At 43.4% G+C, this 17713-nt stretch overlaps 1 protein-coding gene across 1 annotated transcript; it reads right to left on the reverse strand.

Moving 5' to 3' along the window:
- Positions 1–2408: 2408 nt before the first annotated feature.
- LOC133561995 (RNA-binding protein 12B-like) lies at positions 2409–17466 on the reverse strand. The gene is made up of 2 exons (XM_061915765.1): positions 17351–17466; positions 2409–4614 (listed from the first exon to the last, which is right to left on the reverse strand). Exon 2 carries the CDS (start codon positions 4590–4592, stop codon positions 2751–2753), a length of 1842 nt encoding a protein of 613 aa, XP_061771749.1. The 5' UTR covers positions 4593–4614; positions 17351–17466; the 3' UTR covers positions 2409–2750.
- Between the last annotated feature and the right edge of the window lie 247 nt (positions 17467–17713).

The following is a 17713-nucleotide window of genomic DNA, read 5'->3' on the forward strand; positions in this document are numbered from 1 at the left end:
CCGGCTCGGGTGGGGTGGCCTGGTGTGAGCCGCGCCGTGCTCCCCAGGGGTGGGGGTGGGGTCGGAGGGCCCTGGTGCTGGTGAGGCGCCGGCTGCGGGGAGTCTCTGGGCTTCCCCCGGGCGGGGCGTCCCGTCTTTCTGCCCGTGTGGGGGGTTCTCTCTTGCTGGCTTGAAGTCTGGCCGTCCACTGCTTCTCTCGTGCCCTGTCCTCTGCCGGGCGCGTCTGTGTGCGGCCTGCTGCCGGCTCTTCCGGGCGGCGCGGTGGGCTGGGCTCTGGGGTTCGCGCCGCTGGCCGGCCTGGCTGCGTGGGGCCGGTGGGCCCTGGTTCCCTGGGTGCCACACCTGCTGTTTGGGTTGGGCTCTCTGGGCGGCTGGGGCCGGACTCTGGCTCCCACGCACACTGGGAGTCAAATATATTGTGCACACAAACACACGTATACTCACAGACACACACACACCGTTATTCATACATACAAACGTACATACATTGGTACCTACGCTCCCACATACATACACAAATACATTACATCCGTACATACTCCAAGTCCGTCCATCCACACGCACATTCACGGTACAAACATACACATATTGTACATATACATTCACTGTACAAACATACATACATATACTGTACATATACATTCACTGTACAAACATTCATATACACATTCTGTTTATATACATACATACACTCATGCACATAATCACGTTTCATCAAACATATATCAACGTTGTGGCCCTAGGGTAAACTGGGTAACACAAGGCATATTGACAAACCCATTGTTACTATAACAATCCACAAGATTAATATAGGTTGCCTCTCTCTCTTCCCTTTCATCTTTCGGTATTCCTTTTTTTTTTATTTCATTTATTTATTTTTATTATCTTTCTAGCTATCATTATGTATACGTATTGTTGCATTTTAACAACTGTATTGTTGATAATAGAGGTAAACTATTGATTTTTTTCATGATCAATAGTGCTTTTCTATTGATATTTGTATTGCTCCTGTTTTAGTGTAAAAATTCTCATTGTCATTACTATTTTATTTCGCTAATTGCTTATTTACTATCACTTTTACAATCATATTTGTACATATTGTATGGGCTGGTGTCGTTCTATTGTTGTTGATGTTATTGTTGTATTTGCTGTTGTTTTTGTCTCTCTGTTTAATCCCCCTCTTATCCCCACAATTTCCCCGTCTTCCTTTTTTCCTCTTTCTATCCCCTCCTGCTCCGGCCCGGCTGCACCAAATGATAATATAAATACATTTAATAAAGTCAAATTCAAATAAGCCAACAAGAGAAGTATCCTACACTTCTCTTTTGTAAAGTAAATCCGAACAGCCGATATGGGCTATCAACTATATGATTTGCCTGAAAAGCTGGACAGGACAAAAAAAAAAAAAAAAAAAAAAAGGGTTGGGAGACAAAATCGATTCGAATACCAATCGAATCTTATTTTTTTTTATCAATCCAACAAACCACTACACAGCAATACCATAACAATGCAATCCAATTCCAAAACCAAACCTGACCCAGCAACACTCAGAACTGCAATAAACAGAGCAATTGAGGAGACACAAACACTACACAGAACAAACCAAAAGTAGTGAAAAAAAATATTTACACACAACAGTAGCAATACTAGTTATAATTTCAGCATAGCAGTGATTAAAAATCCCTCATTTACATTATCATTAGACATTTATAAAAAAAAAAAAAAGAACAATAGTGTCACAGTGGCTTACACTCGCATCGCATCTCATAAGCTTGACAAAACACTGTGTCCAATGTTTTCACAAAGATAAAATAAGTCAGATTTCTGGTTAATTTAATAGTTTAAAAAAAAAGTACATTATTGCAATCAGTTGATAAAACATTGTCCTTTACAATTACAAAAGCTTTTAAAAAAAAATCTACTAGTCTGCTGGCATGTCAGCAGACTGGGGTAGATCCTGCTGAAATCCTATGCATTGAATGAATACAGAAACGTTTTGAATCCTAAGAATATCGTTTTTGAATCGAAAAACTCGATATCAACACGTGACCCCAAGAATCCATATTGAATCGAATCGTGGGACACCCAAATATTTGCAGCCCTTTATATATATATATATATATATATATATATATATATATATATATATATATATATATATTTATATATATATATATAATATATATCCACAAAACATTGGAAGGTTTTAAATTTGCTTGAGGGCTTTGAAGGCTACAACGGTGACTCCCACTAGAATTATTTTTAAAACTCTAAAAAAAAAAAAGTGTTCTCTCATTATTGAGAACGAGAGGCAAAATTCCCCAAAAATGTATGCAGTTCCCCTTTATGCTTTCCTAAGACTTATTTTACTGAGGCAGATCTCAACAATGAGGCAAACAAAAACATACTTGTGAGCTTGATGTATTTTTAATGACAGTTCAGTATCAAACAAAGTACAAACGGTACCACAATTAAATCAAATTAAATTCAATGTACGTAAAATAAGAATTGCTTTTTTTTTTTATTTACAGGCGACAGCATTGACTACCCCCAAAAATACAATGACAGTAAAACAAAAGTTTCTCATAATAAAATACAAAGTACTTTATTGATCCCTGGGAGGAATTCAGCACAATAATCATGGCATTCAGTAAGAAAATATAAAAAATGTCTCCCATCAAAAAACAATTTATGGGGTTCAAACAAGAACAACACTTGAGCCTGCTTAATGTCAAATACCCATGTTTCTTTCACACAAACATAAGTTGGATTTTTCGAGCACCTACTGGCCTTCCACTAAGATCCTTAATTGCTACTGCAGCCTCCTGCCGGGTCTCAAATACCACAGTTGCAGTACCTTTAGTTAATCCACTCCTGTTGTACTGCAACGAGACCGACCCAGGGATGATACGATACCCATGGCAAAAATCATAGATTTCTTCCATTTTTACTTGGAATGGTAAATTAGACAACTTTACACAGGTAGGACCACTGAAACACTGCTCTTGTAGACCACCGCTAACATGACAACCGTTGCCTGTGTCAAGTGGGACCCTGTAGTCTCCATATGACTCATCATAGCCTCTGTGGGCTTGAGGCCCAGCATTCATAGGCATATCAGCAGGAAGACCTTTAAAGTCAAGGTACTCGCTGGTACCAGCCCCAGAGAACTGATCAAATCTTCTCTGTGGACTTTGAAACGCAGGTGGCTCAGAGCTCAATTGCCGCATCTGGGCCTTTGATATACATTCGAGGGCAACCTCCGCACCAAGATATCGCTGTCCATTTAGAGTAAGGGCGCCCATGGCTGCTGACTCAGAAGGAAAGACAACCAAAGCTTTCCCGATTCCTGCGCCTGTATTATCATGTAGGAGAAGCACATCATTTTCTGTGATGCTGAACCCAAGGAAGAAGTCCATAACCTCAACTTTCCGTACATCGTAGGGAAGATTCTGTACATACAGGCACACCTTCTGCATGTCAGGATGTCTGGGGAAAGATGGTGAACTCTCATTAAACCTTTGTGTGTTTTCAGAAGGGCTGACATTGGTACTATTTTTCTCCAAAATAGATATCATTTTTTCTCTTGAAATGGAGCGGGTATGAATCCATCGATTGAAAAATGATTTTTTCTCCTGGGCTGTTGCCTCACGGTACTCTCGCAGGGTCTTGAACAGCACAAAAGCAGACCTACTTTTGCGATCATCTGCGGTAACAAACAAGATCTGGTCATCCGCAAGGTTTGCGTGGCGAAATAATCTTTTCATGTCTTCTTTCTCTACTGCAAAGGAGAGATTTTCCACGAGAACACAGAACTCCTCACGAGAGGATGAGGAGAGCCTCATCGGACCTGTAGGAGATTGGGACCTCATATTATGTTGAAAATTCCGTGGAACCTGTAACGGTGATCCTCGTGTTTCAAGCCGGCTATCTCTCCGCAGCCAATCCTGTTCGCATGTTGAACTAACCTCCACATAGCGAGAACCAATGTACTCCCTATCCTTTTTCAGGGCTTCCTGTACTTCCTCATAGCTGAAAAATTGTACTCGACACATCCCGTTGTTTTTTCCAGAATGATTTTTCATCAGATTCATGTTAACGATTCGTAAACCACTGAAAAACTCATAAAGATCTCTTTCAGTCACAGTGTATGGCAGTCCTTTGAGAAAAACCCAGGTAGACTTGTCATTTGATGAGGATCTCTGTTGGCGGGTCGGGGGGGAGATCTCACGTCGACTTGCTGCTCTTGTGCTTGCGTCAGAGTCCATGGATCGTCGGGCATGCCTGACATTGTCTTCATTGTGGCTCTTTTGAATTGTCTCCACCTTTTTTGCGCTTTTTTCAAGTAAAGTCTGCATCTCGGTTTTGCTACTGAGTAGCAAAGTAACACGCCCCCCCTTAATTTGACCCCCTGATCGGGTCATGGCTCTCCTCGCATCTTCATCAGAAGCAAAAATAATAAAAGCTTCTTCCCTCTCCCCGCCAATTATGTGTACTCCGCTGTCTGGAATTTTGAGGCCGGTGAAGAACTTGCGAATATCCTGAGAACCAGCAGCAATCCTCAATCCCTGTAAACGGATGACGACTGCCATGCTGAAGCACAAACAACAGCACCTGCAGACAAAAGGGTATAGAATAGCATTATTCCCAATAGAGCTTTCAGCTCTACACTTCCTACCATTCCAATATGTCACCACATAACCTCATTAGCAATGCCAGCTGAGGATTTTCATTAGACAAGAAAAGGGTCTAAAAATGTGTGACACTCCAAAGCTCAAAATGGTAAGAGGAACAACTTGTGTGGACAATGTCTCACCACAAGAAGATTTATGTTATGTTAAAACCTAATGTGGATCAATACCATTCCTGTCAATCACACCATTATTGTAAAATATGCAGATGAAAAATGCCTTCAAATGCAACCAACTTTCCCCGAAATGTTCCCGTCGACAGAGAACTCTGTCGTAGCCTCAGTGGTACAATCCTCCATCCAAGGTTGACGAGCCATCCGGAAGTTGTCCAACAGTAGAGTACACAACAAAGGAGCCCTTTGTTTCCCATTGCTGCAGTATCATTACAGCAACATCCATCCATCCATCCATCCATTTTTTACCGCTTATCCGTTTTGGGGTAGCAGGGGGTGCTGGAGCCTATCTCAGCTGCATCTGGGCGATCGGCGGGCAGCATAAGAACTGGAAAACATCCCGTAGAATTGTGACACTACACAAGCGTGTTCTATGATGCAGCCCATTAAAAAGCAGCTCTCTGGAAGCATATATTTCAAGGCGAAAAAGAACCTGAGTCTATGTTTAGAATTTCCTCCATTTCCTATACCACTTGTCCTTATTAGGGTCACAAGTGTGCTTGAGCTAGATCGGCTAACTGTGCACCATTTAACTGCTCATATAGACAAACAACTATTCAAATCTCTATACAATTCTGTCTCCAATGCAGCATTTCTGTAAACTCCACACATTACGTCCTACAATTCATACAACAAAATAGACAAAACTCAATTCTATTCATTGTACTGTATTTTCAAGTGTAACTCTCACACAATAGAAAAGAGAAGTTACCACATAAGAGGGACCAAAAGGGTACAGTACAATAACCATCACAAAACACAGATTAACAACAACCTTATATTCAATGGTGTATATACTGCTCTAATTTTATAATAGTATCACCCATATACTGCAGCCACAACACAGACTTGGGTTGCACAATTAATACAATTTTAATCACAAATTAGGATAATTTTATGCACTATTAACATTAAAATCTAGCACTTTCACAACCAAAAATCAGCCAACCACCAGGTAGGGAACGAAAGATTAAGGTTTAATTAAGATGGCTGCATGACGAGCAAAAAGTGGCCCGGTATCAACTTTTGCAACAGACGACTCATGTAAGAGTGAGTCGTAACGTTGAGAGCAGAGGGTGACAGTGAGGTGGTTTTTGGTGGTCACAACCAGGAGCAGTGGTCTCCAATCTAGGACATTCCTGTTGGTGTTCTCCCTTGCAGCACACCTCGCTGCTTTCCAGACACGCACACTGCCGGCCCCAAACCAGATCGAGCTCAGTCCAGGAAATGTGACTAACTGACCAGCTCTAAAGACACTCCACCTTTACCCTCAACCACCATCGCTCGCCTGCAATGGGAATGTTTCTTTTTAATTTTCAAATTTATTAAAAAAAGAGAAGAAACAAAAAAATGCATGCATATAAGGATGGACAGCCTCTGGCAGTAATTACAACCTCAAGTAATCATTAAACCCACAATCTCCTCCCGTGGCACTCACCCTCATCATAATGAAGTGCTCCAAGAGGATGGTAAAGGATAACATTGTCTCCAGAACCCCCCACCCCACCACCACATTCGACCCGTACCAGTTTGCTTATTACCCTATCCGTTCCACAGAGGACACCAACTCCTCTGAATTCCACCTGAGCTTAGAACATCTGGAAAGGAAGGAGACACACGTGCGGAGGTTGTTTCTGGACTTCAGCTCGGCGTTCAACAATCATCCCGCAGCACCTGGTGAGGAAACTGGCACCCCTTGGATTCAGCACCCCCCAATGTAACTGGCTGTTTGACTTCCTCACAGACGGACCCCAGTCTGTGAAAGTTGCGACATTTCCCTGAGCATCGGCTCCCCCCAGGGCTGTGTCCCGAGTCCGCTGCTGTTCACACCGATGACGCATGCCTGCTGCGCCAGGTCCACTACTAACCACATTATGAAGTATGCGGATGACACTACAGGGAGGAGGTGAAACATCTGGTTGATTGGTGCAGAAGCAACAACCTGGTCCTGAACATTGACAAGACCAAAGAGATAATCATCGACTTCAGGAGGAACCAGCCCAGCCCCACTCCACTCTTGATCAACAGCATATCAGTGCGGAGGGTAAGCAGCACCAAGTTCCTGGGAGTGCAGATAACTGTCAATCTGACCTGGACCCTACAAACCGGAGCTCTTACAAAAAGAGCTAAGCACCCAACCCACTATTCTCACCACATTCTACAAAGGCACTATAGAGAGCCTACTGACCAACTGCATCTCTGTCTGGACTGGTGCCTGCAGTACCTCAAAGTCTGCAGAGAGTGGTGAGGACGGCAAAAAAGATCATCAGGACTCCTCTTCCTCCTATCCGGGTGATTGCAAAAAGCCGTTTGCCCGACCAGGGCTCAGAAAATCAGTAGAGACGCCTTCCACACCCACCAAGGACTGTTTTCACTGCCGGACTCTGAAAGGAGGTTCCGCAGACTTGTAACAGCTTCTTCCCTCAAGCCATAAACCTCATGAACTCATCAAAATAATCCCCTCAATTACCCCCAAAATGGATTACCTTGCTGGACTATACAGACAATATGACATACATCCATAAACGTGGTTGCATATGCAAAAGTGCAATATATTTATCTGTACAGTATCTATATCAGCACCTTCTTATGTAAATGCAAACACTCTGCACCTTATTGCTCTTTTATTCTGCACTACAACCAGCTAATGCAATAAAATGTTGTTCTTATCCGTACTGTTAAGTTCAAATTTGAATGACAATAAAAGAAGTGTAAGTCTAAGTCTGTTTGAATACAATGCCAAAAGCTTGGCACACCTATCTTTGGCCAGTTTTGCCCATTTCTCTTTGCAGTACTTGCCAAACTCCATCAGGTTGGATGGGAAGTGTTGTTTTTCATCCAGGCTGTCTCTGTACATGGCTGCATTCATCTTCGTCTAGTCAGGGAGGTGCCCATCGGGTTGATGGTCACTTTGTCAGAGATACAGCATTTCTCTGTGGAGACAGGAGAACCTTCCGGGAGGACAACCATCTCTACAGCAAACCAACAATAAGGCCAGTATGGCATAGTGGCCAGTTGGAAGCCATTCTATGGCGTTACATTAGTGCCAAAAATCATAAAAACTGTTATCGCGCGCTGATTCTCCACACTTTCCGCGCACGGCGCCTTTTTGCGTGCGCCCGGTGTCTTTGTGCGCGCGCTCCGTCTCGGTCTAGCATCTCTCCTCGCGCTGTCATGTTTGTTTTGGTACTTTGGGGGCGGGAATGGTTAGACGGCCCCTTCTTTCTGATTGGCTCTGTGCGCTGTCAGTCAATGGCAATGTGGCGGCCATCTTACCTCAGGGAGTAGGCCCCGCCCTGTACATAGTTGTCAAGGAACATGTATTATTTAAATAACCATAAGTTGCTCAATTTTCAACTAATTTCCAAATGGTTCGATTTGTTATAAATGTCACGTTTTCATGGGGCTATCATGGCTGAACAAGTAAGTATTACACTATTATCTCTCAGATTTAATTTGCCTAATATATGGGGCTAGCTTTTTTTTTGTTTTTTTAGATACATATTTTTAACTCTAATCTATACTGATCTGGGCTGATATCTAATTTTCCATAATTTGAGTTGTTTGCAGAAACCTAAATACTTTTTAAAGTAATATTAAAACCATATTCATTAATTGTAGTGATAACCTGTCATTCATTATTTGACTAAAATAGTAATTGCAATCATAACAACAATAATTAGGCCAATATGCTAATCATGTGGTCCTGATATGAAGTATGCATGGATAAGTGAGTTCGCGTAGACTCTGGTGTAAACTTAAAGTAGATAGAGGAAAGAAAACTAATAGTCCCCCATTGTGGCATACATTCAATATTTACATATACAAGTATTAAATAAATAAAAATATTTTTCAAAACAGACAAGTGAGGAAAGAAAACATATTTGAAAATATAATTTCAATCATTGACTGACATCTGTCAAATGGTTGTATGTGTATGAAAAGAGAGATATTGATCTTGACACAAACAAATTCTAAGAAGTCCAAATTTAGTGGAGTTGTGGAAAATGCCAATTGAATTTTATCTAAAAGTCTTTGAAAAAGGTAGTCTCATCTGTTGAGAGAACATCACATAGTTAATGAAGTGTCAAGATCAATATCTCTCTTTTCATACACATACAACCAGTTGACAAATGTCAGTCAATGATGGAAATTATATTTTCCATCCATCCATCTTCTTCCGCTTATCCGATGTCGGGTCGCAACAGCCTAAGCAGGGAAACCCAGAAATCCCTCTCCCCAGCCACTTCGTCTAGCTCTTCCCGGGGGATCCCGAGGCGTTCCCAGGCCAGCCGGGAGACAGTCTTTCCAACGTGTCCTGGGTCTTCCCCGTGGCCTCCTACCGGTTGGACGTGCCCTAAACACCTCCCTAGGGAGGCGTTCGGGTGGCATCCTGACCAGATGCCCGAACCACCTCATCTGGCTCCTCTCGATGTGGATGAGCAGCGGCTTTACTTTGAGGTCCTCTCGGATGGCAGAGCTTCTCACCCTATCTCTAAGGGAGAGCCCTGCCACCCGGCGGGAGAAACTCATTTCGGCCGCTTGTACCCGTGATCTTATCCTTTCGGTCATGACCCAAAGCTCATGACCATTGGTGAGGATGGGAAAGTAGATCGACCGGTAAATTGAGAGCTTCGCCTTCCGGCTCAGCTCCTTCTTCACCACAACGGACCGGTACAACGTCCGCATTACTGAGGACGCCGCACCGATCCGCCTGTCGATCTCACGATCCACTCTTCCCCCACTCGTGAACAAGACTCCTAGGTACTTGAACTCCTCCACTTGGGGCAGGGTCCCCTCCCCAACCCAGAGATGGCATTCCACCCTTTTACGGGCGAGAACCATGGACTCGGACTTGGAGGTGCTGATTCTCATTCCGGTCGCTTCACCCTCGGCTGCGAACCGATCCAGTGAGAGCTGAAGATCCCGGTCGGATGAAACCACCAGGACCACATCATCTGCAAAAAGCAGAGACCTAATCCTGCGGTCACTAAACCGGAACCCCTCAACGCCTTGACTGCGCCTAGAAATTCTGTCCATAAAAGTTATGAACAGAATCGGTGACAAAGGACAGCCTTGGCGGAGTCCAACCCTCACTGGAAATGTGTTCGACTTACTCCCGGCAATGCGGACCAAGCTCTGGCACTGATCGTACAGGGAGCGGACCGCCACAATAAGACAGTTCGATACCCCATACTCTCTGAGCACTCCCCACAGGACTTCCCGAGGGACACGGTCGAATGCCTTCTCTAAGTCCACAAAGCACATGTAGACTGGTTGGACAAACTCCCATGCACACTCAAGAACCCTGCCGAGAGTATACAGCTGGTCTACAGTTCCACAACCAGGACGAAAACCACACTGTTCCTCCTGAATCCGAGGTTAGACTATCCGGCGTAGCCTCCTCTCCAGTACACCTGAATAAACCTTACCGGGAAGGCTGAGGAGTGTGATCCCACGATAGTTGGAACACACCCTCCGGTCCCCCTTCTTAAAGAGAGGAACCACCACCCCGGTCCGCCAATCCAGAGGTACCTCCCCCGATGTCCACGCGATGCTACAGAAACTTGTCAACCAAGACAGCCCCACAGCATCCAGAGCCTTAAGGAACTCCGGGCGGTCCTCATCCACCCCTGGGGCCTTGTCACAGAGGAGCTTTTTAACTACCTCAGTGACCTCAGCCCCAGAAATAGGAGAATCCACCACAGATTCCCCAGGCACTGCTTCCTCATAGGAAGACGAGTTGGTGGGATGGAGGAGGTCTTCGAAGTATTCCTTCCACCTGTCCACAACATCCGCAGTTGAGGTCAGCAGAACACCATCCGCACCATACACGGTGTTGATAGTGCACTGCTTCCCCTTCCTGAGGCGGTGGACGGTGGTCCAGAATCGCTTCGAAGCCGTTCGGAAGTTGTTTTCCACGGCTTCCCCGAACTCCTCCCATGTCCGAGTTTTTGCCTCTGCGACCGCTGAAGCTGCACACCGCTTGGCCTGTCGGTACCTGTCCACTGCCTCCGGAGTCCTATGAGCCAAAAGGACCCGATAGGACTCCTTCTTCAGCTTCACGGCATCCCTCACCGCTGGTGTCCACCAAGGGGCTTTAGGATTGCCGCCCCGACAAGCACCAACTACCTTGCGGCCACAGCTCCGATCAGCCGCCTCGACAATAGAGGTGCGGAACATGGTCCACTCGGACTCAATGTCCAGCACCCCCCTCGTGACATGTTCAAAGTTCTTCCGGAGGTGGGAATTGAAACTTTCTCTGACAGGAGACTCTGCCAGACGTTCCCAGCAGACCCTCACAATGCGTTTGGGCCTCCCAGGTCTGTCCGGCATCCTCCCCCACCATCGCAGCCAACTCACCACCAGGTGGTGATCGGTAGAAAGCTCCGCCCCTCTCTTCACCCGAGTGTCCAAAACATAAGGCCGCAAATCCGATGACACAACTACAAAGTCGATCATGGAACTGCGACCTAGGGTGTCCTGGTGCCAAGTGCACATATGGACACCCTTATGTTTGAACATTGTGTTTGTTATGGACAAACTGTGACGAGCACAAAAGTCCAATAACAAAACACCACTCGGGTTCAGATCCGGGCGGCCATTCTTCCCAATCACGCCTCTCTAGGTTTCACTGTCGTTGCCAACGTGAGCGTTGAAGTCCCCCAGTAGTACAAGGGAATCACCCGGGGGAGCACTTTCCAGTACTCCCTCGAGTGCTCCCAAAAAGGGTGGGTACTCTGAACTGCTGTTTGGTGCGTAAGCACAAACAACAGTCAGGACCCGTCTCCCCACCCGAAGGCGGGGGGAGGCTACCCTTTCGTCCACCGGGTTAAACTCCAACGTGCAGGCTTTGAGCCGGGGTGCAACAAGAATTTCCACCCCAGTCCGTCGCCTCTCACTGCCGGCAACGCCAGAGTGGAAGAGGGTGCAGTCCCTCTCGAGAGAAGTGGTTCCAGAGCACTTGCTGTGCGTCGAAGTGAGTCTGACTATATCCAGCCGGAACTTCTCCACTTTGCACACTACCTCAGGCTCTTTCCCCCCCAATGAGGTGACGTTCCACGTCCCAAGAGCTAGCTTCTGTAGCCGAGGATCGGACCGTCAAGTGCCCTGCCTTCGGCTGCCACCCAGCTCACATTGCACCCGACCTCTATGGACCCTGCTATGGGTGGTGAGCCCATTGGATGGGTGATCCACGTTGCCTCTTCGGGCTGTGCCCGGCCGGGCCCCATGGGAACAGGCCCGGCCACCAGGCGCTCGCCATCGTGCCCCACCTCTGGGCCTGGCACCAGAGGGAGGCCCCGGTGACCCGCGTCCGGGCGAGGGAAATCTGGGTCCATGTTTTTTCTTCTTCATAGAGGTCTTCGAGCTGCTCTTTGTCTGATCCCTCACCTAGAACCTGTTTGCCTTGGGAGACCCTACCAGGGGGCGTAAAGCCCCCGGACAACATAGCTCCTAGGATCATTGGGACACGCAAACTCCTCTACCACGATAAGGTGGCAGCTCAGAGAGGAAAAATTATATTTTCAAATATGTTTTCTTTCCTCACTTGTCTGTTTAAAAAAAAAAAAGTATTTATTTAATATTTGTATATGTAAATATTGAATGTATGCCACAATGGGGGACTATTAATTTTCTTTCCTCTATTTAACTTAAGTTTACACCAGAGTCTACCCGAACCCTCTTTTCTATGCGTACTTCATATTCAGACCACATAATTGGCATATGGGCCTAATTATTGATGTTATGATTGCAATTACTATTTTAGTAGAATAATGAATGACAGGTCAGGGTTTCCCACACATTCATTTATTTGTGGCGGCCCGCCACGAAAGAATTACGGCCGCCACAAATAAAAATAAAAAATTTTTTTTTTCCTGTTTTGACTCGGTTGATCGCTCATAAAAGCAATGGGACTCTGTCTGTGAATGGAACTTGTAAATACATATATACATATTATATAAATATGTACATAAGGTGTTGTAATTACATTCCAACTCCGCGTTCTTCTTGGTCATCGCCGCCGCAGCCTCCCCACCCCTTCCACCCCCCGCCGCCCGACCACACCACCACAAATAGATGCCTGACCTGTGGGAAACACTGCAGGTTATCACTACAATTACTGAATATGGTTTTAATATTACTATAAAAATTATTTAGGTTTCTACAAACAACTCAAACTATGGAAAATTAGATATCAGCCCAGATCAGTATAGATGGCAGAGTTAAAAATATGTATTTAAAAAAACAACAAAAAAAGCTAGCTCCATACATTAGGCAAATTAAATCTGAGGGATAATAGTGTAAGACTTACTTGTTCAGCCATGATATCCCCATGAAAACGTGACATTTATAACAAATCGAACCGTTTGGAAATTAGTTAAAAATTGAGCAAGTTATGGTTATTTAAATAGTACATGTTCCTTGACAACTATGTACAGGGCGGGGCCAGCTGCCTGAGGTAAGATGGCTGGCACGTTGCCATTGACTGACAGCGCTCAGAGCCAATCAAAAAGAAGGGGCCGTCAAACCATTCCCACATCCAAAGTGCCAAAACCAAAATGACAGCGCGAGGAGAGATGCCAGACCGAGACGGAGCGTGCGCACATAGGCACCGCGCGCGTGCACGCAAAAATGCACCATGCGCACACAAAAAGGTGTTGCACGCACGCGCGAAGTGGAGAATCAGCGCGCGATAACACTTTTTATGCGCTTGGATTTTTGGCACTAATGTGACGCCATACCATTCCCTCATAGTTTGCTAATGTGTGCCTGAAAGACTCTCAGACCAAGAGAAATGCAAATACTCTGGTCTGATTAGACAAAGATTGAACTTTTTGGCGTGAATGCCAGGCGTCATGTTTGGAGGAAACCAGGCACCGCTCATCAACATCACCAATACCATCCCAACAGTGAAGCGTAGGGGTGGCAGCTTCATGCTGTGGGGATGATTTTCAGCAGAAGGAAGATAGCGGGAACGATGAATGCGACAATGTACAGCGACAGCCTGGATGAAAACCAAGGCTTCTCAACCAATCTGACAGCGCTTGAGAGGTGCTGCAAAGAGGACTGGGCGAAACTGCCCGACAGGTGTGCCAATCTTGTGACATCGTTTTCAAATAAACTTGAGGCTGCAATAACTGCCAAAATGCATCAACAGAGTACTGAACAAAAGTTGTAAATACTCATGTACATGTGATTTTTTAAAATAAAATTAAAGAAAAAGCATTTTAGATTGTCATTATGTGGTATTATCTGTGGAATTTTGAGGACAAAACTTAATTTATTCCATTTTGGAAAAATGCTTTTAACAAAATCTGTAAAAAGTGAAGCGCTGTAAATACTTCACAGAGCGGACGTCACGCATGCCAAACCTCCAAGGTCCACAGAATAGAATATAAAGCAGAAGTGCCCAAAGTAGAGACGACTGTAACAGCAAACCTGAACCAGGTGACACCATATCTAGCCGTTTTCAAAGGCACAACACAATATCTGATGCAAAAACGGCATATATGGCCAATATTCACATATATATATATATATATATATATATATATATATATATATATATATATATATAATATATATAAATTGGTTGTCCAAAAGTACGCAGTATAGTACAGGCTCTTCGTGAACAATTCCCATTAATGGGCTGCGGTTTTTCAGTTTTGCAGGTATTTTGTGCGTGTAGCTGTGCTAGCATTCACATTAAAATGAAGGATAGGAAGTGTACGCATGTCAGTGCCACAGTCTACTCGTCAAATGCAGCGCATCCCACTGCCCAGCTTTTAGACTAGCAGGAATCATGGCTAGCAGAGTCATGGCTAGTGAACGCTGTAAACTTATTAGCTAGAAATATCGCCCCAAATGCTTTATAAAAATAATATCAAAAGTTTCCCTCTAGTTAAAACAATTATTTGTGGTCTTAATTTGTGTAATTAAAATAGAACACACGAACATGCTTAATCATGATCGTTTTGACAGCTCCTCCTCTCAAAATGGACTATTGCATCTTACTGCACATGTGCAGATTTGATTCAAGAAGACATAAAAACGCAAATTTTTGTGTTTTGAGAGGTTTTAAGAAGGCAAAAGAAGTGTAGAGATGAGGAACGGTGCTATAAACTAACTTTTTTTGTTGAATATAAAAAAAAACTCCATAAAATTTGCTCATGTCCTTTTTTCTGTATTTTACTCCTCACTTACGCTCTATTTTTACACATTTTCTAATGCAGAGTGTTTGCATCTGTTATTCAATCTATAACTATATTCTACATTATTTTTCTATTGTGTTCATTGGGGAATTAACCACCTGCCATTTGAAATATATATTTCTACAGGATTGTCTCAGAAAATTAGAATATTGGGATAAAGTCCTTTATTTCCCGTAATGCAACTAAAAACATGAACATGCCATACATTCTGGATTCATTACACATCAACTGAAATATTCAAGCCTTTTATTTTAATATTGCTGATTATGGCATACAGCTTAAGAAAATCAAAAATCCTATTTTAAAAAATTTGAATATTTCCTCAGACCAAGTAAAAAAAAAGTTTTATAACAGCAAAACAAAATCAAACATTTGAAAATGTCAATTAATGCACTCAGTACTTGGTTGGGATTTATTTTGCACGGATTACTGCATCAATATGGCGTGGCATGGAGGCAATCGGCCTGTACACCAGTTACTGCTGGTTTTGGCACTGTGAGCAGGTGCCAGATCATGCTGGAAAATGAAATCATCATCTCCATAGAGCTTTTCAACAGATACAGCTTCAATAGCCGTATTCCCATGGTCAAGCCACTCCTGAAATCTAGACAACGCAAGTTGCCTCAGTCAGCAATGGTTTGGGGAGCCATGTCAGCTGCTGGTTTTGGTCCACTGTGTTTCATCAAGTCCAGAGTCAATGGAGCTGTGTACATGCTTCCATCTGTTCTAAAGCTCTGTGGAGATGATTTAATTTTCCAGCATGATCTGGCACCTGCTCACAGTGCAGAAAACCAGCAGTAACTGGTGTACTGACCATGGCATTACTGTCCTCGATTGGCCAGCCAACTCTCCTGACCTAAACCCCATAGAGAATGTGTGGGGTTTTGTGAAGAAGAAGCTAAAAGACACCAGACCCAATAATGCAAATGAGCTGAGGGCCGCTATTGAATCATCCTGGGCATCCATAACACCTCAGCAATTCCACAGGCCGATTGCATCCATGCCACGCCGCATTGATGCAGTAATCCGTGCAAAATGATTCCCAACCAAGTACTGAGTGCATTAATTGACATTTTCAAATGTTTGATTTTGTTTTGCTGTTATAAATCTTTTTTTTTTACTTGGTCTGAGGAAATATTCAATTTTTTTGAGATAGGATTTTTGAGTTTTCTTAAGCTGTATGCCATAATCAGCAATATTAAAATAATAAAAGGCTTGCAATATTACAGATGATGTGTAATGAATCCAGAATGTATGGCATTTTCATGTTTTTAGTTGCATTACGGAAAATAAAGGACTTTATCACGATATTCTAATTTTCTGAGACAGTCCTGTACATACATACATTTACACATTAATAAATACATTAATATCAGGGCTGTTAAAAATAAAAGTATCTTGTGATTGATCCAAAAAAATATTGCATTTATCATTAACACTCATTACTCAGATTTTTTTTTTATCATTAGACAGCCCTAATATATGCACTCACACATAATTGAACCACTATTACTACTGTGAGAAGCACAGAGTATTGCTTGTGGAATTAGCCTTAATATGCACATAAGTATGTGCCAATGAATATTTTTCTGTTTTCATTATGCAATGGTATATTTATTTCTACTTACCCCTCTGTCATATGTCAATTTAATTTAATTATTTATGCTTTTTTTAAAGTTTACTTTTAAAACAAAAGCCTTGCTAACATACCACTGCTTAATATAAAATTAAAATAACAGTTTTATCCAAATAATTAATTAGACATGATGAATAAACGTGATTTTGTATATTGATAAATCATCAACAATAACTGTGCACCCCCCCCCAAAATGCAGGTACATCCACACCTGGAAATGTCCATTAAAGAAAAATATTGCTAACATTCATCGCAACATCCACTTATTGCATTTCTCGTCACGATATAACAAACTCGGCGTCCTCCACACAGTCTGTGAAAAAACAGAACATGGTGCATTGATGACGTCACATGCACAAGTCCCCATCCGCCATTACGCACACCCACTGTTTCCAGGCTACCATCATAATAAAAACGTTGTGGTGTATCCGATGCGTGGAAATGACTTTTCTTGACTGAACCTCAGTCGTTCCAAACAGGGTTCACGTTCCAAACAAACCAATGGTTTAGAAAAAAACAGTAGCTAGCAAGCAGACCATCTTGCTAATCCTTGGGCACACCAGACAATGACGACAAACAGGCTTCAAATAGAGTCAATGTGACTACATAACCCCAACAGCCGATAACATAACTTACACAACTCAGGACTTTCGTCAAAGTATTTTAGGGGGAAAAAGCGAAAATCGTTGAGCTGGACCACGATGTGCCTGCGTCTTCACCTCCCTTGTTGTTCGCTGTTTTCCTTGCTTGGAAATAAATGGCAATGACTTGTAATAATTGTACACAGCGCCACCTACTGTCCGCGAAGAGCAACGCAAATGCAAAACATCCATCCATCCATCCATTTTTTACCGTTCAAATACAAACCAACACTATTTTATTGTATTCCAAGGCAAAAAAATGTTTTTTCTAGAACAGGGGTCGGGAACCTTTTTGGCTGAGGGAGCCAAGAAAGCCAAATATTTTAAGAGAGCCAAATAATATTTTGCTTGCATTTTT

Source organism: Nerophis ophidion, linkage group LG11 (assembly GCF_033978795.1).
Source record: "Nerophis ophidion isolate RoL-2023_Sa linkage group LG11, RoL_Noph_v1.0, whole genome shotgun sequence".
Lineage (NCBI taxonomy): Eukaryota > Metazoa > Chordata > Actinopteri > Syngnathiformes > Syngnathidae > Nerophis > Nerophis ophidion.